Below are 21989 nucleotides of genomic sequence, written 5' to 3'. Positions count from 1 at the left end.
ATTCGCAAATGCGGACACAAAATAAGTATTTGCCTGGTGTGTATTGACATATAACACCTACAGGCAGAAAATGGCCAAGCTTTTAGCATGTGTTGGGGGAAGGGGAACCATCGCAGTTTATAATTGCTTCGCGCACTTGTATGTTTTTCATTTTAGTCGAAAGTGAGTGTCAAATAAAAGCTTTTTATTATCAAATATTATCGATAAATATTATCTCGCTGGCATGAGTGAGGAAACTGAATCGCGTTATTATTATTACTCCCCTTAATGGCGGCCTTAAGGCTTGGGCCAATGTCAGTTAAATTAAAGATAAATATATTCTCATTTTTCACGTAGTACGGTGATTGTAGTTTTTGCAACTTGATGGTAAAAATCCAGAAAGAGAAGAGACAACTTGCGCATTAAAAAATGTCAGACACGAGAGCAATATAGAGTTTTGTGATCACTTCACTGTTTTAAGGTATCAACCTTAACAGTGAAGTGATCCGTCTCGTGTCTGGCGATTACGCCACATAAAACACTATCAAAATTATACTTCAACTAGCCAAAGAAGCAGAAATATCAAAATTAGATATCGTCTACATCCGCCATGTTCGAATGCTACAAATCGAATCGTATCCCTGAATCACGTTCTACTACGAGTACCTTTTCATAATAAACGCCATGATGACAAATGTATTGGATATAAACATGTCATTAGTAGTACAAAGGTACGTGATTTAGTTTTCTCGACTGCATGCTTCCATTTGACGTGAAAGACAATTAACGTTGCACGGCCACGGCCTTTTTGTCGGAATAAGCGATAAACATTGGTAGGTACCTATGTACTTGTAAATATTGGCAACTATGACATCGGCCTTCAAGAAAAGGCTTATACTTTCTTAAAACGCCGGCAACGGACTAATGACTCTGCTGCTTGAGTAGTCGGTACTCGTACTCATGGGCAGTGGTGATAATTTCCCATCAGGTGACCGGCTAACTCGGTTGCCTCCCTCTCATAATAATAAAAGAAAAACGTATACGACAATAATGAAAAATATTTCGCAATGGCAAGTTCGGTTTCGCATTAGCAAAGTAATGATAGAATTAGATATACATACATCTTTGAAATTAACGACATTCTATCCTAGATTTGATAGTGGGTAGGTATTACAGTACATTTATTAGTAGGTATTACTTTAGGTATTATTTTTAGAACTCCTTGTTAAAAACGAAGTTGTAATCATGTTTTAACCGACTTCAAAAAAGGAGGAGGTTCTTGAGTGTCAATCAAAATAATGAATAAAACTATAATTTATAATTATATAGCAATGCATGAAAAATTAAGGGTAGCGGTATGTGAAAATTGTTTTCCACTATTGCTATTTAATTTCCTCTCAATCAAAGTGAAAAGCATTACATTCTGCTTAAAACCCATTTAATTCAAGCATTAAACCCATTTTCCCCTCGACGTACTATCTTTCCACCCTCGCCGTACAGGCTCGGGTGACTATAGAACGTCTCAGTTAAATGGCTCGTTTTATGCTCTTGTTGTACAATCTACTATTCATTTTGAGTTAGTTGATTGCATTTATTTTCGAATACCTTCATTATTTTACAAGATATTCGTGTGTTTTGCTAAGTCAGTAATTCTACTTCATCTTCTAAAAAAATATCTCTGTCACACTTGCCAGTTCAGTAGTTTTTGCTTACTTCTAGAAAACGAAATATGGACTAATGTATGACGATCGTACTAACAACTCTTCGCTCACAATTGTATTTAATGTCAGTAGCGCTTTGACGTTTTAGAAGAAAAGGACACATTGACAGTAAAACGGCCAGTATTCAATTATCTAAATAGTATGCAACCTCGCTAAAATAGCCTAAAATATTTAATTGGCGCATGTTGCAATCGTAACATTTAGGCCGTCTTGCAGGAAAAAATATATCTAGATTTAGTAGTTAATCCAGGCTTAAGCTTGATAGTTCCATACAATTTGACACTACTAAACTGAGCTTAACGCTAACTCGAGATTTATGTGTTTACTGCAAGTGGCCCTAGACTGGGCACAATAAAAAAGAGATAAAAACACAAAACAACCTAATTTAAAACACAGTGTAACCGATTCTAGTCTCGATTCTGAGCAAACTACTTTCTGTTTTTAATTATTTAATTAACACCTTGTATAATATACATATAGGTGCTTCCTAAAATAAGTAATAAATCCCTAGCTAAATTATAATGGCTGAGAATGCCGTATAATTTGTCACTTATTAGGGGGCCTACCATGATCTTTCATAAACGATCCAAACGCAGAGCAGTTCAATTTAGGCACCTAAACTGAATCGTCGAAATTGGTATCACGACGTTTATTTCTCAGAGCTGAGTCTCAATGGTTTACAAGTGAATGAAAGACCGATATTGTCTCTGGTCCGAAACTGACCACTGATAAAAACTTAAATTTGGTACAACTAATAAAAAAGTTTAAAAAAGTGAAGGAAAACGTCGCGAGGAAACCTGGACATATCAGCGAAGAAATCTTCAAACTGACTGAGCCCAATCATTCTGAGACAAGGCTGTGCCCTGCAGTTGGATCTACATAGGCTGAGATTATGATAGAAAAGTGTAATTACCGTTCAGTGGCGCCGGGGGTGTGGTAACGGACCGCTGCGTACGTGGCAACGACTCCGAGCGACGCTCCCCAGCCCACCGCCACGAACCACCGCATCGCCACTTCGTCCTTCACGAACACCTGCGTCCAAAAAAACCCGTCACAAATCCTATACCGCTGTCTTTTTTGTACCCGAAGGGTGACAAATAGAACTCTATTAAAAATAACAATAGCTTTATTTTAGACTAGCTGTTGCCCGCGACTCCGTCCGCGTAGGATTCGTTATCCCGCGATTCATCTAAATCGGTTCAGCGGTTTAGACGTGATTGAGTAACACACATCCAAACCTCTTCACAAACTCACATTTATAATATTAGTAGGATGTAAAAATCTATATAGGTAGTGTTAGTAAATCTTAAACTAATCTAAAACTGAGCCATTCCCTTGGTTCGTCCGACTCAGTATTTTATGTGGTTAGTATGGCGCTGATCACCAATAACGGGTAGAGGTATTAGGTAAGGTTAAATGAAATACTTATAAGGATAAGGATTTCCTGTAATAAGTACCTAGTAAAAGATAAGTTTTTACTTTCACACGATCAAATGATAACAAACCTTTCGATAGAGTGTTAATACATACAATACTGAGGGTATGAAATTTTAAAGGGTGCTTCCCACTAACACACAATTCTGAGGCAACTAACTTAACTGATCCGAAAAAATGACTTTGTTTTGCTTAGAAACACTATGTAAACTTATTTTGCACTTAATTTTAACTTATACTGAATCTTTAAAGAGCCCTTTTTGCACTTGGGTGGGTATAGTCTAGAAATAGCGAGTGCTGTTTTAACTATACTTGGTTTGGATAGATAGGTATTATTTAATTAAATGTAAACAAAACAACGTCAATTGGTGTCTTTAATGTTGAAATTCCCCTATTAAACTATCTAAAAATTTACATTTCTGTGTTGAAATACACTAGTCTAGTTTGTATTACAACGACAGATAAGTAAAATGTATAAAAAAACCTTGAATATACCAAATCTGGCAGCTGAAGTTTGTTTACATTTAGTTATATACCTATCCAAACCAAGTATCTTATAAGAAGTTAAGTGTCGATGTCGTTTATCAGAGCTACATACGAGTAGTAGCAACGCCGCTCAGTCATATTGGGTCATAATTCTTGCACTGGCCTTGATATTCTTGCCACCCATAAGTTCCGCGGAAGCAAGACAGACAAACAAACGTGACCTAGACTTTGCGTCAGGCGACCAAACTTTATTTGCTTTGTGTTGAAGTTGCTGTGCTCGCTCGTATCCAACAACCTATTTCAATAATTGTGGTGCAAAATACATAATATACTTCTCAGCTGTACTCCAAGGCTTAATTAACTTCTTGATCCACATGTATCAATTTATTTACTTCAAAGGGGAATCCTGCTAAATTTTTGGTTAACACCAAAGTAAAACATGCCTTTTACCACCTCACTCATTATTAATTACGACAAAATAAATTAGAATTATAAATCTTAGGAAGTTATATTTACCACTACAAGAGCGATGTGTAAGTGTAGGCCTTCGCAAAACATCCACAGGTAACTCGTGACCATGAAGTAGTTCGTGACAATGTGAAGCACTTGACACCATACCTAAGAAAAAATTAAACTTGAATTTCAGCAACAATTACCAAGGTTTTAAACTTACACGATAAAACTCTTGAAGTGCTATTAAGACTTTGGAACGACGTTTGAAGTTTAACATTCATAGACTATTGAAATTGTTCGCGCCATTAGTCACGGAGTGGTTTTTGTGAACAGTGTTGGACCATTTACACATTCGCTACGCGCTACGCTCGTAGCGCGTAGCAGCGTTTTTCTGCTTTGCAGCGAAAACTGCCTACGATCAGAGAACGCACCTACCGTGTTCTTGGCACTGAATGTGTTAAAGTCTTGTAGGTATCGATAGTAAAGGACCTCACGAGACAGGCTCTGCCTAGTGTGGTGGTCATTGGCAAGCTACTATATATATAATGTAAAACTTTGAGGTAAACAAATGCTTATTATTATTTATACGTAAAAATTGTTACTAAGAGCCTGTTTCACCACGATGCCATATCTGTTGGTTTTGCCCGAATAAACAGAGACAGCATTACATTATCCGTAACATAAAATGTATCAATGAATGGTGAAACAGGCTCTAAGTATACAGAATTATTATTCCCTGTAAAATTACACCCACTAACAGCATTAAAATTGATAAATTCAGTCAAATATTTGGTGAGAGATATCGCGCAAATTGTGGTACATCGCTATCGATAATCGATAACTTTTAAATTCATTAGCTGTTGCCCGCGGCTTCGGCCGCTTGAATCGATTTAAATTAGATTTTTAAACTTGTTTACACTATAACTTCAGAAGTTAATTTGTTTGACATCCTTTGGGAACTGTATCCTTTAAGTATAAGAATAGAAGTAACTTCTAACGTACTTACCTACCTATTTCTCTGCTGTAGCAAAATCGTAACTCAACCGGACAGTTTAATCTTAATTGTTTTTTTTATAATAAATAACAAATTTTGGTCATTATTCGGGAACATGGGTATCCTATTTCGAGTATTATTCTGGACTTCTAGTCGATGTATAAAAAAATTCACGGCAATCGGACCAGTAATTAAGGTATGAAAGCGGAAAAAACAACAAATATATGTACAAAAAATCACTTTCGCAATATATAGAAATTAGCACGGTATTTGTCGCATCTTTTAAATGAAGTTTTGTTATTTAAGCAAGTAAGTACATAGCGTTAATTTTTCAAGGAATGTGAACTCGCAGGTTCTGGTTTAGAAATAATAACCATAACTATCATGTTGCTTACTATAGACGGAATCTCGAATAGTTTTATGACAAGTAGGTAACTCCTACGCCTGAAACTTAAATTATTTCCTAAATGATCATTAGGTACCTACGTAAGGTAAGGTGCCCAACCTGAAGATAAGATCAAACATTTCATGAGTAATATGAGTATCGTTAATTTATAATTCCATTTAAACATAAATGTGAAATGAGAGCCAAGTTCAATATTATGAATTATGATATAGGTATGCCTTGATTGTTGACTTTAACGACAAAAGAAGTGAGAGCTAAATGGGTGCCAAGTTCAATGGTCAGTCCTGAAATTATATTTATAACAATATGAAATATTTTACTACAACTTAAAATATCATTTCATCTTAAAACTTAGGATAATATATTGAAGCCTGAGGTCTGACTTGGCTAGTTCTCATATACGGATTATTATTAAGCACCTACTGAAACAGTCATGGAAGATTCCTGTTTGATGGCTAGTTTCTACCAGCAAGCCAAATTTTCAGAAGAATAAAATAAGAACTTACTTAAATTAAATTTTAAGTTGTTATAAAATGTTTTGTATTTTTATAAATAAATTTCGGGACTGACCATTGAACTTGGCACCCAACTTCTTTTGTCGTTAAAGTCAACAATTTAGGCATATATATATCATAATATTGAACGTGGCTCTAATTTCACATTTATGTTTTGATGGGATAACATTACTTTTTGTACAGAAATAATTTATTTAAAAATTGTAATAAAGTGATAAAAATTTACTAGTTTCTGATCTGATTGATTCCTTTGTATTCACCCAACTTCCTATCTGGATGCCAAATTTGAACTTTGATTTGTCATCTGGAACACGGTGCTGCTCGCCAGTTCTGTTAGCTTGAACTTGGCGTGACACGCTACCGCGTGTCCAGATAGTATCCAAAGTAGCTAAATTAATGGAGTTTAAAATATGGTGTTAATTAAACATTAGCAAATATCCAGTGTTATTTGAAAATTATCAATTATTTACTTTTATTCTAAAATATTAGTTTAGTAGACGCTTAAGGACTTCATCAACAATTTTTTTGCCATTGTTCCTAAAATAAGCCACGAGAATCTGGTTTAAATTATAATCTCAGCTCCTTAGCTGAAATTGAAGGACTTCTTCCCTTTACCTTTTAATTTGTTAAGAAAAATAGTTAGGTATTGGATTACCTCATTTTCCTGGACGACGGTGACTTCGTTGACGACAGTCTTGTACCAAACTATCCACAAGATGTTGTTCAGCGCAAAAGATGTGAACAAATGCATGTGAATACGGATCCTTGTGCACTGGAGTGACCTACAAAGTGGTTTGAAGATTTAGATTTAGTTAATTGTAAACAGCCAGTGGTTTTTTTTTCAGTGAGCTGCATATTTTTTGTATCTTATTTAGCTTTGATTTCGTTTACATTAACTTCAACAAAATGACTGAAGGCAAAAGAAAGTTTTCTGGCCACAATAAACTGAAAAAAAGTCATTATAACTTAAAGTCAACAGGAAACATATTATCTACCAGTGGCTTAGCGTCTGTAGAACCCGATTCCCATGGGTTGCCCAATATTTACAAAATAAGACAACACGACGTTCAGGATTTGTGAAAGATATAAGCGATTTTGCTTCGGCTTTACCATGGAAATATCTGATGCTTCACCACTGGTAGGTACCTACTTAATAATATCTTTACATTCTTCAGTATTATTTGTCTCAATAGGTACTCAGAGAGGAAAAACAAGTTTGATGGTAAACAAAACACGATAACTGAAATATTTAATAGGTATTATTTTAAGCACGTGGGTAGTATGAATCCTCAGTTATATCATAACAATATAAATGTAATATACCTACACTGTTTGTTAGTTATTATTTTCAGCGATATTCAACATTTCAGAATGTTAAAATTAGAAAGAAAAAAATATTATCTCACAACGTACATTTCTTTTTGAAACAAAATTATGTAGGTTCACTACTTCAAAGAGTCTAACCGAAATTGTTTGAGAGGCGGGCAAGCGAGCCGGGCCAAGTTATTGCGGCTCGCGGCACGCATCGCCTTTCCCTCGTACAAAGAGAAAAAGAGCTAACCAAATTTAATATAGAACCGCGCATTGTAAAGAAAACATATTTATTTAATTTACTGTCCTACATCACTAAATCGGAAGAATAATAGGTACTGTTTGTTATAAACCGATATCGCTCACAAAATAAAATGACTTATTTTATGTCTTACCGGAAATAAACGAAGATGATTAGAGAGAGAAGCAACGCTGCGACAGAGATAGAGTATCCCGCCACGTATACGTTGTTGATGATACTCCGGAACTGCAAATAAAATTGGGTTTCACCCTGGCACGAATACTGGTAAAAATTTAACCGAAATACGTGTAAATAAGGTGTTAATAAAGGCAGCCTTTTATGTTTTAGGGATCCGTACCTCAAAAAAGGGTCACTCGTGTGTTTTTTTGTATTTATGTCTGTCTGTCTGTCTATCTGTTACAGCCAATTTGTTCAGAAACTACTCAATAATTGAGTAGATATTTTTTGGTACACTATACCAAAAATAAATGAATTTTAAACACGAGGGTCACTTTTAAAAGGGCTTGTTGTGAGTATTTCAAAAACAAATTGATAATTTTAGATAAATATTTATGAAGTTATTGGACAAAGTAGGCAAAAATTGGTAATTTCTCTTCCTTATCGCAGTAACTAAACTACTGAGCCTACATTAAAAATGAAGTCGGTTAATAAAGTAGTTCAATATAGATAACCGAAATGTGTGTTTTAATTAAATACGGGGAACACAATATAAAAAACAATCAATAAAATATTTTTTCGTAGGTATGGAACCGCTTCACGTGAGTTTTTCCTATATATTTATCTTGTTACTAGAACAACAAAGAGCGAGAAATTTCACAGAAATATAAAATCAGGCATTCGAATTGGGATTGTTATTACCCTCAAGTACCTACCAATATTTAGGTTTACGTATAGCATTTCAATTCCAGATTTCATAGCATTACTTCAATAGACTTGTCGTGGAATCACTAAGTCATAAGGCCCTTTTACGTATTACGGACCAAGGTTGATACTTTTAACAGTATTTTCCCTAGTCTAAAATATGTACATTATCGTTTGCATCTATTTTGGATAAACTTATGGTCCCATATCGAAAATACAAACTGAGACCAGCGCTGGGTCCTTTACGGGATGACCGTAAAAGTAACAAATTTGGAGTTTAAATAAAAAATACTTAAATACTCCAAATAACCAATCATAATACTTGCCTCTGTTCATCATAAATGAGAGAATAAATCAAGGCTAAGAAATGAATAATAATAATAATAAAATTCATTTATTCAAGTAACATTACGACTCATTTTGTTAAACAATTTATCTTAACCTATGTTAGTAAAAATTACAATAAATGAAATAAAATAAAAAATAAATAAAAACAAAATTAAATTTAAGAAAATAATTCCTTATTTAACCATCCCACTAGAGATGGCACAACAGCGTTTTATATACGGGCATCCCATCTGCTCGCGATCATGTTCAGGACGCTGTTGGCGCTGCCCCGCACCCTGCGCACCAGAAACGCACACCTCTTGCGCATGGTGGAGTAAAAACAGTCCACGCGCGCTTCAGCGAACATCCCGGATGCGCTACAGAACTGTGGCAGCCCCTACAGTACCCTGAACGCATTATTATATTGAATACGGAGGGCATTGTATGATTTTTGAGTGTACCTAGCCCACAGGCTGCACGTGTAGAAAGAGGTACAATATGCTCTGAAAAGAGTGATCTAGACGACACTCGAGCACCGTTCAAACCTGCGTGCCAACATATTAGCTCGCACCGACAATGCCCTCCGCTCACGTTCAATCTCCTGATCGTCTTTCAGGTCAGGAATCAAGACATGGCCCAGATATTTAAAACTGTGTACTCTTTTTAGGTTACAGTTATCAAGCACAACTTTTGGTACACATTGAGTCTGTTTACTTCCGGCATCTACATTTCTTCATTTGCTACATTGTACGCCAATCCATGAGTCTCCGCGTACTTCTCGCATATTGACACCAATCTCCTCAAACCACAAACAGACGCACTCAGCAGCACCATGTCATCGGCGTAACTTAGGTTGTTAACACAGATTCCGTCTATGTGACACCCGACCCTGGTGCTGCTAAGCTCGCCTATGAGGTCGTTTACGTATAGGTTGAAGAGCGTTGGCGAGGTCAGCCCCCCCTGCCTCACCTCGCAATCCAGCCCATACGATCGAGACAAAGCTCCGTCCCATCTAACGCAATTGACCTGGTTCCCATACCAATACTTAAAGATGTTAATTATTTCTGTAGGCACATTTTCGTTTTCAAGCTTTTTCCAAAGTATATCGCAGGAAACCAGGTCAAACGCCTTAGAAAGGTCCAAGAAGCACGCAAACACAGGTGTTTTTCGTTTCGTAAGTGACAGTATGCTTAAGACACAGTATCGCGCTCTCGGTTGACAAACCCGGCTTAAAACCAAATTGGTTATCATACGTGGTAATTAAAGAGCACGAAAAAGTTAGTTTGTATGGATGCCGACACTGGATTTGAGGACGAACAATTTCAATTTTCCGTCCGTGAAATTTCATTTTCCGAAAACAAATTTGACTTCAATTTTCTTTTACATAATTGTCAAAGACGTAAAGCTGTAATCTCAATAACTCAAATTGTATCGACATACCCTCCGTACCTAAAGTTGGAAATGTAAAGTTGATTCAAAAGTTAATCTCGATAATTAGAAAGGCTTAATGCTTTTGTTTCCGATGCATTTAAATAGGTATCATTTAGGTAGGTACTTAAATAAGCATTACAGAACAGTCCCTGATGTCTGTTTTCTTATTCGTAGGCTGAAGTTACGTTAATTAAAGTATATTTTTCGAGCAGAAAGAATGCTCGATCATGTTTCAAAAGAATTTAAAAGGAGAATTCCTACGAATACGGGTGATAGCTAAATAAGCCTGATTTGAGGTCTTAATTAAATCAGGTGTAAATTTGATGGTCTATTTTTAAACTATGTGACGAAACTAGGCTTAGGTAAAACTAAGTATGTATATGTATACCGGGTGTGGCCCGTAACATGAGCAAATAATTAAAACATCGATCGTACTCGTCAAACTGAACAACATTAGTTCAGCGACTTTTAGTAATACGTTTTTTTATTGGACTTTAAGAAGCAATGTAAAGCAAAATGTTTGATATTTGTAGCTTGACAGGCGACGTCAGTTGGGTTCTAGGATGGCGTACATTGATAACAGTATTTAATTTGTATCAAAAATGAAGATCGATGCTAAGATCATTATTAAATTTTAGGATTCATTTGCAAAACATAAAGCTTTAAAGTGCTTATTTTTAGGCTTAGTAGGCTTTGCAAGTTATGCATGTGTGGGAGTGTCAGATATTTCCTGGCATTTTTTTAAATTTAGAAATGTTTATGAAGTTTATAGTACCTACTTTACTGCAACAGCCCTTAAGATTTATTTGTACTGTGTACCTTAAGTACCTATATGACGATACCGGATATACGGGAATACCGGGTATACAGTACCTATGGTTATCGACAACTAGTGTTGTGAAAAACCCTTATGTCACTTTCGGTCACGCTGTCAAGCAAGGTCTGTATGTCTAAGTAATATTATGTTTATGGTTTCAACCGGGACGATGGATACTAGCTTTCATTTTTAAGGAAACCTTTAATAAATAAATGTCGGCGTCGGGATGATTGTTCGGTGCGACCGACGGACTTTGTCAGTGTTGTGTGTCAGTGTGATGGAGCGATCATGTGCGGGTAGTTCGAGACTCAGATGCAGATGCAAATTGGAATCAAGTGTGGATAGTTAAGCAAACTTTATACCCTACACTAGAGTATACCCGTGACCAAGGCCACTGCAATGTGGCACAGAACTCGATATTATAACTCGTTTCGTTAAGCGTGACAAGTCCCGGTCCCGGGTGTTGTAGTTATGTATGAATGAAAATCACGAACGTTTAAAACTTTATACTCACGTCTAAGTCTTCCATGTCGACGCAAGTGGTGTAATTCGTCCAGGGCTTCTTGGCTTCGGGACGCATGTACCAGGTCCCATTTTCCGTACAACTGAAAAAAACAGCATATTCAAAATTGATACCAACTACAATCTTTTTACCTTGCTTCTCCAACTACACGTGCCGCTTGTAGACGTCCGTTGTTTTCACCGTACAACAGACCGTTTTTTTTGCCGGACTTGCGGTGTTGTATGGTTTACAATGAATGTGTGTAAATGCACCGGGCACTTTTTCGGCGACGAAGCCATACAGCACCGCAAAACACGGTCCGTTGTACGGTGAAAGCAATGGTCACACGTTACAAGTTATTAGAAGTGTTTTCATGTTGAAAGCAGAAGTCTTCCACTTCCATATAAATCAAAGTTGTGCCGAATTGTGTATATGTCAGCGGCCGATCGTAAAATCCGCCAGATCACGAAATTCCTAGGCATATCGTGAAACGCCGCCATTTCATGATATGCCTAAACGTTGGTCAGGCATATCACGATGTGCCTGAGAAATAATACGGCAGATCGATTAGAGTAACGCATTCGTCGATATTCCTAGCTCTATACCGGGCACATCTTAAAATAGTTTCTTTTTTGGCCACTGGTGGCGCTGCGTATGCAATGGCGGCCGTAACCAGCTGACCGGTCGTGTTTGTTTAGCGCGTGAAAAATGTCGGCGTCGCAACAAAATGATCCTTAAACCGAAACTAGTGATTGAATCACTAGAATAAAAATAGAAGTGCAAAAGAAGCTTTTGAACATCAGCTCCGTTCTTTTATGTGAATCAAACGGATTCTGTGCACAATATGAAAAAACCATGCACGTCTGCCCGTATTTTAGAGGTTAGTATTTTGTTGATAAATAAAGTATTCACTAGTTGTTATTTATTTATATAGAAAAATTTAGGTACGACGAGCGAAGCGAGGAGTGGTTAGTATTAATTGTGATCACGACGCACGAGCCGAGCGAGCGAAGCGAGCGTGCCACGGTAGCGGCCGGCGAAGTGCCAGAACCGATATGGCGGCGTTTCATGATATGCCTAGGAATTTCATGATCTGCCGAAACTAGCCAAATCATGAAATGGCGGCGCTTCATGATATGCCTAGGAATTTCATGATCTGCCTAAACGTCACTAGGCAAATCGCTAAACGGTGAGTTTTGAACGATATAGCGGATGTCCCTTAGCCAATTCATGAAATGGCGGCATTTCACGATATGCCTAGGAATTTCGTGATCTGGCGGATTTTACGATCGGCCGCCGACATATATAATTAATCGATCAATTGCTTATAAAATTTAGGGATTAGTATACTTAAAGAAATGAATTGATAAAAATGTTTGGTACACTATGAAAGGAATTATGTCATTGTGAATGTAAGCATTCAGGAGGATGAATTAAAAATACATTTAAAAATATTTTTTGCTGAAGGCCATTAGCGCGAATGGAGCACGGCGGGGGATAGGGTTTGAATAGGACTTTAATATAACACCTGAATAAAGTTACACGGTATCTAGTTGTTGATACAGTGGCATAGCTGAATAAATAACTTAATAGGTTACCGGTGCAAAAAATAAACCCTCATTCGACCCCTGCAGTGTCCCGTCATAAAGGCAGTTATAAAGCAGGTCTACACTCTTAAGCAAATTGACAGTTTGAAATGTTGCTGTCCTGCTTATAATAGCAAAGAGAGACGAAGATAGAACTTTAATCACATGATGCGCACCCGGCTTTAAACAGTTGTCATTTATCGTAAATTCCGAAATGTATACGACTATTTGCAATGTATTTTTACAAATTAAATTATTAAATTGCTACGTTACAAGTAAATACAAAAGAATTTAAATATCAGATTTTAATAAAAAATATCTATTTACTATCACACCATTAAACAAACATAGGAATAATCGAAGCTAAAAGAAGAGAAATAAATAAAACTATTTGTCATGGTTCATTTAGGACCCTAAGCCGTGCTTGAATTATTGTCAAATTGTAATGCCACAGATGTTATGTACGACCTGAATTTTTCTAGGCAATGGAACGTGGCTCTCTCACTGTGACGTCATCCAGCGTATTTCGTAAAAAAATTATAAAATTCAAAATCAATGAAAATGGTATCTTAAAATATCCTATTCTCTCCAAAAATAAAATAAAAACTATAGATTATTTTTTTTGGTGCATCCCAATTCCAGCTTATGTAGGTACTAGCTATTGCCCGCGGCTTCGCTCGCGTTAAATTTGAGGTAACAATTAACATACATTTACTTTCTGCGATCCATTTTTTCGTGTTTTGATTGATTTTTTGGAGGATTTCATGGAAATATAAATACAGTAAGACGTTGTTTTAGACAGATGGTGCACATTTTGGAATTCAAAAATCAACCTACATAAGTAATTAATCATTCATATTTCGTACCAACTCTGAAACCCTGTTTCGCTGAAACGTTAAAGACGTTAAAGTACTACGCGTTTCTTTTGTCGGCGACTTCCTACACGATATAGGATTGTATCTCGAGAAATTGTAAAGTCCCCGCGGGACATGAATTACTGTTATGATCTATTTTAATATTCTTAATTATCGATGAGAGACATATTGTAGCTTTCTATTATTAAAAGAATTTTGAAAATCTGCCCCGAAATTGAATTCACTTATTTTTATTCTGCGGAAATTTTGCATAAAAAAAAGAAGTCTGTCCATCAGGGATATTGTAGCTTTCTATTGGTAATAGAATTATTTAAATTAGCTCAGTAGTTTCAGAGATTACCCCCAACAAACAAAGTTGACATATTTTCCTATTCCATAGGATTTTCTAAAAATCTTTCCCTAGTGCACCTCTCTATTACTTTAGGTCCATCTATGCCAATTTCAAGTCTCTAGCACCAGTAGTTTTGGCTATGCGTTGTCTGTCAGTCAGCCAGTCATGGTACTGTTCAGGTAGAGTTAGGTATACAATTATAAATAAATCAACCCTGAAGTTGAATTCACTTTTTGCTATCCCGCGGGAGTTTTACGTTTTCCCGGAGAAAAGTAGCGTATGCCAATCAGGGATAATGTAGCTCCCAATTGGTAAAATATCTTTTTAAATCAACCCCAATGATGAAAGTTAAGTATTTCGATCTTGCGGGAATTTTGCATTCTTCTGTAGAAAAGCAGCCTATGTCAATCAGAAATACTGCAGATTACTATTAGTGAAAGAATTTTTAAAATCAGCTCGGAATTTGGATTGTCCTACTTACTTCTATGTACCTATCCTACGGGAATTTTGTATTTTCCCAAAGAAGAGTAATCTATACTAATCAGCAATAGTGTAGCTTTATATTAGTGGAAGAATTTTTAAAATCAGCTCTGAAGTTGAATGCAATTTTTTCTATCTCATGGGAATTTTGGATTTTCCGAAAAAAAGTGGCCTATGTCAATCGAGGATAGTCATATCATATGAAAGAATTTTAAAAGCCGCTTTTTTTCTATCCCGTGGGAATTTTTCATTTTTCCGGAAAACGTATCCTATGTCAATCAGGAATACTGTAGCTTACTTTTGTTGAAAGAACTTTTAAAATCAGACCCGAAGTTGCATTCAGTTTTTTCTATCCCATGGGAATTTTGTAATTTCCCGAAGAAAAATTAGCCTTTGTCATTTGGGGATAGTCTTATCACATAATATGTAAGATTTTTTTAAATCAGCTCCGTAATTGAATTAATTTATTTCTATCCCGCGGGAATTTTGCATTATCCCGAATAAAAAGTAACCTATGTCAATCAAAAATAGTGTAGCTTACTAACGGTGAAAGAGTTTTTAAAATCGGCTCATTAGTTTCAGAGATTCGGCTATAAACAAAGAAGCGAAAAAAGTTTAGATATTTCCCTATCCCGTGGGAATTTCGAAAAATCCTTTCTTAGTGCGCGTCTACATCTACTAAGAAACATATATTCCAAATTTCAAGTTTCTAGCCCCAGTGGTTTGGGCTGTGCGTTGATCTATAAGTCAGTCAGTCAGTCATTTTCTTCTTTTATATATATAGATAACTACCACTGCTAGGCTCACTTCTTTGAACGTGAATACTTTGGGCTTGGGTAGTGCGGATTTGTATATTCATATACACGTAAACAGCACTGCATTGTTTCGCACTATTCTTCACTGTAAAGCTTAAGTTCAACCAATTTTAAAGGTCAAGCTTATAGTTCAAATAACTCAAAGGAGCTGGAGTTCGAATCCACGATCTGCTTGAGAGGCCATTGGTCAAACCGTGTTTAGTTTAATCAAAATCAATTCAGTGTTCTGGATTTTTTTTTAAGTACGTAGAAGTCAGTAGAAGTCAGTAGAAACGCTTTCTAAGCTGAAAGAGATTTTATCCAATCTGGAAATCGCCCTCCTGAAAAGTATCACTTTCCGAGTTTTATTACTTTTCAAGGGAGGCACAGAAATATCTATTGTATTTCAAGAACAACCTGTGGCAACACACGTGTAGAGAACCATCGGCACGCGGTTGTGAAAATAGACACAACGGAGCAACATTCACTGAATTTCGAGAATAATCAAATTATCCTGTTTGTGAACGACTGGATGCTTTAGGAAACTTTGACTACCTACCAGTATTTTAAAATTGAATCCGGCCGTTGTTTTGTTAAATGAATCCAGCCTGTGCTGTGTCTGTCGCGGACATAGATTCCGTCCTTTCAAATTAGTACGCGGCTGAGAGGGACACTTAGATGTTTTATGCTCCCGAAGGCGCTAAGGGAGAAATATCTGTAGAGACGAGATTTCTTGCCTGCCCTAAATCTTTTCTTGATTTCTCTTGGTCAGTGAAGGCATATAAATACACATTTCCAGCAAAAGGAAACCATAAAGTTATTTTATTATGTGACGTCCTTTGGGCGCGATATGTCGCTGCTTTATCGTGTTTTTAACCCCCGACGCAAAAAGAGGTGTGTTATAAGTTTGACCGCTATGTGTGTCTGTATGTATGTGTGTCTGTCTGTGACACCGTAGCTCTTAAACGGGTGGACAGATTTGAATGCGTTTTATTTTATTTGAAATCAAGTTTTCTAGCGATGGTTCTTAGACATGTTTAATCAAAATCGATTAAGCCGTTTTTGAGATATTGAATTTTGAAGTGACAAAGTCGGAGGTTTTCGAACTTTTTGTTGGTTAAGTTATACGTGTCTCATTAACACGGTGAGAAAGTATTTTATATTTACCAAATAGTGCTATAAATTTGAAGCTTTACCTATAGATAGAAGAAGTACACTCACTCTTGAAAACGTAAAACGAAAAATTTTTAGTTGTTTTGATCTCTGAGGCATACTGTGTGGTTAAGGTATACCGTAGGCAACAGGCTAGCAACCAGTCACTATTGTACCGTTTTGTCAAACTTTAAACTTAAAATTGCTAAAAGTGGCTCCGAAGCGGTAACGTTTCGTGTGATCTGCCTACCCCATTTGGGAATACAAGCGTGATGTTTGTGTGTGGTATCTATAAAGCAAATGTCTGTATTTAACACAGGCCAACAATATTATAAATTTTAAAGAATGCTAAATACAAGTCTAGTCCCTTTGGTCAGTCCGAGCACTAAAACAACAAGTCAATAAAAAGGAATTACGGTTAGCGCCTGTTAGCGCCCTAAGGGCAATGCTGTGCCAAGGGTAGCTTAACGACGACCAGTCCGCCATAATTAGGTAATGTCGTTAGTTATATCTAAATAAATGTTAAAATCTATTAAAACACAGGTCAGAAATGTTAGATTCAACTTTTTAAACAAGTCGAGTGTCTCTGGCCAGTCCGGGCAAAATAACCGGCCAAGAGTATGTCGTACACGCCCAGGATAGGGTTCTGTAGCCATTACGAATAAATCAAATAATATTATTCTAAGGATTTCGTATTCAAAGTCAAATTCAAAATATCATTATTCAATTTAGGCTATAACAAGCACTTATGAATGTCAAAAAAATCTACCACTGGTTCGGAAAAACCTCTGCTGAGAAGAATCCGGCAAGAAACTCAACGAGGTAAATTTTTTAAACAGATTTACAATATTATTAAATGATATCTATACATCACAAGTATTTAACACAACTTTATTTTTAACACAGTAGGTTCGCTATTTGAAGGGATCGCTAATGCGGATCGGAATTATTTCCAAATATCCCTGTCCATGATATAATCATTAACTTTATAATACGCCTTAGATATTAATGTCTTCTTGACAATAGATCTGAATTTTGTATCCGTTTCGTTTGTAATATTTTTTGGAATTTTATTATAAAAACGTATGCAATTTCCCAGAAACAACTTTTTGGTTTTAGCCAGTCTGTAAGATGGAACTTTAAGCTTCCCTGTGTTTCTAGTAGCCTTTGGCTTATCGACGTTAGTGGGAAATCACATATGTTCTTCCTTAAATACATGATTATTTCAAAAACATCAAAGCCACGGCAGGGTTAGGATACCTGTTTCTTTAAAAAAAGATCTTAAAGATTCACGCGTCTTCAAATTATAAATTGCTCTAATTGCTCTGTTTTGTAAGATAAATCGACTCCATGTCTGCAGCAGATCCCCATAAAATAAGGCCGTACGAAATAATGCTATTAAAGTAAGCAAAATACACCAACCGTGCAACATCGGTTAGATGCCGTATATTCTAAACAGCAAAAGCAGCATAGCTCAATCTACCCGCGATTGCTGTGACGTGAGGTCCCCACTGTAGAATCGAGCGTTAATCCTAAAAATACTGTTGATTTTACAAATTCAATTGTTTGACCATTTAACTTTATATTAGAAACTGAATTAGTAACTGACTGAGAAAGAAACTGTATTGTGTACTGAATCTTCCAAGTTTAGGTATATTTTATACCTTAGGCTGCTATTTACTCTTAAACTACTAATAATTGTCAAGCAATCTTAGCCGCTATAGTTTTCCTTGTAAATTTGATATATTTACTACAATTGTGAATTTTTTAAAATTTGACCACCCAACAGTTTAGATTTTAGAGGAGGGGGGAACGCTCGATTTCAATGAAAATTTGCACTTTAAAGTAGAATATTTCGCTAACATATCACTGAATAGAAAAATGGTTTTAAAAGACCTATCCAACGATACTCAACAATATAGGGTTAGTCGAGAAAAAAAATCATGCCCTCTACGTCTATGGGAGGTACCCTAAAAATTTTTTTTTATTGTAACACTGTCGGCGTGACTGATACTTATATTTATGTCAAATTAAAGCTTTCTAGTACTATCGGTCTCTGAGCTTACCCGCGGACGGACAGACATGGCGAAACTATAAGGGTTCCTAGGTGACTACGGAACCCTAAAAAGGAGTTGCGGTAGGCATTCTGAGGGTAATGCTGTACCGAGGGCTGAGGCCATATTGCCTGATGTTTTGGACGCTCGCGGTCGCAATCAAATGACAGTTTTTGTTATGACAGAAACGTTAGGCAATACGATCTTAGGTCACAGATGACACGTCTGCCATTTTTTGTCGCTTTTTGTTTATGTTTATTCTCTAATCTCTAAATATGTTATATCTTTTAAATCTAAGATATTATGTACAGTCGAACTAAATTGTTGAATACGAATATGAGTACGTACAGTGAGCTGTGCCTACCAACGGTCACTGAAAATTATGGAGAAACATTAAGAAATCTGAATTTAATTTCTAAATAACTCAAACTCACGTTTGCCAGATATTTTGTAGTAGAGCGTCTAGATAAATTATGGCTACGGATGTTTATAATTAAAGCAAATGTAAAAAATAGAAGAAGTTGAGTTTAGTTTGTTATTTTTAGCGTAAATAAGTTTCTTTTTCACGCGATATGACTAGAGTACTCGTACACTTCCGATGTAGCTCGTAGTGTCACCCTTCGTAAAAAAGGTTTGAGAAAATCTATCGTACATTAGATGCGTAGCTTCTGGCATACTTGTACAGTATTTGAGTCTGGACAGATGAAAACCAGGCGTATACTGCGCGCACATTCGGTTTGTTTATAGGCAAACACTCATTACTTTGATTAAGTATTAATAACTCAATTACTCTCTCAAAAGAAACTTAGCCGGTTCATGCTCAACTAACGGAAAGCGGACAACAGGAGAACTTTAACGTCGTACCTATCTTTTTCAGGTAAAGTCAAGAGTACAAGCTAGTTTTTGAATAAACTCACAGAACTGCTGATAATACAACCATTTCTTGTTCAAATTTAATCTGTTGTATTTTTTATTGAGGAAATTTATCAATGGGCGACAAAATGATAAAATTGTGAATCACAAGGAAAACGTCCTCACTTAATTTCTCCGGTGTATTTTGTTATCAATTTGTTTAAGACTGCGAGCAATTATTAACAATACCCTGATCTCTCTTTTCTTCTCATGATTGGGCAGTGTCTCTATAAAAGTATTTTTAATGCTTTTAAAATTATCTGAGGCAATGAACCATTGAAAATTAAGGAACATTAATTATAGTGAAAGAAAGAAAGAAAGAAAGAAAGAAAATATTTAATTGCCAACAGTACAAACAATGCAAGACAACAATATAACCAATACAAGTTAGTAGTCTGCCCTGCGGCAAAAGGAGCAAACTCAGCTAATGCTGCGCTTACGCGGAAGCGCAACATAATAGGTGTAGTGTAGAACATTTAGAGACGCTGGCACATTTTGACGATCCAATGCGTGCGTGGGAACTAAAGCTCTTCTTATTCTGAGAGTTTATTCTGCCCTGCACCTGCATTGTGATGTATTTATGTGGGTTGGAGATGACGTTGTTTATGAATTTCAAGACGTTGATATAAGGACGGATACAAATATGTAATATCACGGGACACTTAACACCAATTCACCTAGTCCAAAGTAAACAGCTCTTGTGGATATTACAAGTAAATATTATATATATGTGTGTTACCTCTTGTAGACGAATCGTGCCGGATCGAAGCCGACAATGAACGCCGGACAGCTCTGTACAGCAACGGCAGTTGGTGGCGTGGCGTCCCAGCAGGCGAAACCGTCAAACGTCGGAGGACACCAACGACTTTCATCTTAAAAAAAAAATCTTTCTAAGAAACCGTCTATATTTTTTTTACCTTTCAGATTTAATGATAATATGATTTTAATTTGATTTTTTTCATTAGCTGTTTTATAAAGAAAGCGTCTCCTTATTAAGTGAGCTTCCATTCTTGTTTAAGATACTATGAAATAATGAACATTTCGCAAGTGTTACAAGTCACTAAAAGTGTGACGTATCTTTTTGCGTCGGGCGGGCGATAATAAAATAGCCTCGTAATCGAAATTCTATTCTATACTTTTGACTCTTCTTGACGTATATCTAAAAATGTAAAGCTGCCATGATTATGACAGTGAGGTTGCTTAATCTTTATAAGTATATTTCTACTGGTGTTCTGTTCAGTTGTATGATTATAGATTATAAAGTAGCAAGCTGGCTGGACTGAAAACTCGCAATATCTTATCCTGGACAAAGATAGACAATTCAATTAGCACCATTCTATGATGGAATACATTTGAAGATCAACTAATAAATTTACTAGATAAAACCAATATTTTGAAATGTCATATAACATTCTCAATCAACTGCATGTAGTAGTATGTCTACCATATCTCGGACTAACATGAATAAAATTGCGATTAATCAATACTTAATTTTATATTAATGAAAACCGAAGTTACCCGTTGACGCGATAACCGATTACTACTCGTAATAAATTATTGCTCAGTTCGAGGTTGTTTAGCGGATTCCATATTTTAGATTGACAGCTAGTTAATGAATCGAATTGTCATCGCTTTATTTTAATTTAGGTAATGTGATATTTTGGCAAATGCGAATTTAATAATTCGATCGAATCGCTTATAGTTTTACTTTCAACTAACTGTGCCCGCGACTTCGTTTGCGTTGACTTAAAATCATCTCAGTCAGTTATTGTTTTGACTGCTTATCAGTTTACAAAGAATACCTGCCATTAACATTGACTTAAAACTTATAGCGTGATAAATGACCTCGCTAATGAGAGATTCCTGACATGGTGACACCCAAGTCATTTACGGTGCCTGAATATGAATAAGGCACCTCCTGACCACAAAATCGGAGTGCCGATGCCAGTCTCTTCTATTGTTATTATTATATTTAGCCTATAGCTGTGTCCCACTGCTGGGTAAAGGCTTCTCCTCTTTCTTAACTTCCACATCTCCCTATCCAGAGTTATATTTGGCCACTCACTCAGTTCCGCGTCTAGGTCATCTCGCCATCTCCGCCTCGGCCTGCCTTGCTCGGTGCCCGTCATGCGGTACCCACCATGTGTCTTTGTCGGTGCATCCGGCAGATATGCCCGGCCCAGTCCCACTTAATTTTGGCGGTCGCTTTTCCAACATCATTCGAGTCTTGGAGCGCAATGTGGTGTTCCGGATACGGTCAGTCCTTTTCTTTCCTAATATGCTGCGCTCCATAGTCTCTTCTATTG

The 21989-nt window shown here is 36.5% G+C and overlaps 1 protein-coding gene and 1 pseudogene across 1 annotated transcript in view; both read right to left on the bottom strand.

The window, feature by feature from the left end:
- Nucleotides 1-21989, bottom strand: part of LOC141435630 (calcitonin gene-related peptide type 1 receptor-like) — a 133034-nt gene that overhangs the window by 89345 nt on the left and 21700 nt on the right. Inside the window, exons 3-8 of the mRNA XM_074098373.1 lie at nucleotides 20423-20555; nucleotides 11512-11602; nucleotides 7695-7786; nucleotides 6644-6770; nucleotides 4137-4238; nucleotides 2614-2732 (exon numbers count right to left, since the gene is read on the bottom strand). Coding sequence (XP_073954474.1) covers nucleotides 2614-2732; nucleotides 4137-4238; nucleotides 6644-6770; nucleotides 7695-7786; nucleotides 11512-11602; nucleotides 20423-20555 — 664 coding nt within the window. The remainder of the gene's footprint in view (nucleotides 1-2613; nucleotides 2733-4136; nucleotides 4239-6643; nucleotides 6771-7694; nucleotides 7787-11511; nucleotides 11603-20422; nucleotides 20556-21989) is intronic.
- LOC141435640 (uncharacterized) lies at nucleotides 8944-9583 on the bottom strand (annotated as a pseudogene).

This window comes from Choristoneura fumiferana, chromosome Z (genome assembly GCF_025370935.1).
Source record: "Choristoneura fumiferana chromosome Z, NRCan_CFum_1, whole genome shotgun sequence".
Classification (NCBI taxonomy): Eukaryota; Metazoa; Arthropoda; class Insecta; order Lepidoptera; family Tortricidae; genus Choristoneura; species Choristoneura fumiferana.
This window is presented reverse-complemented; position numbering and strand designations above follow the sequence as displayed.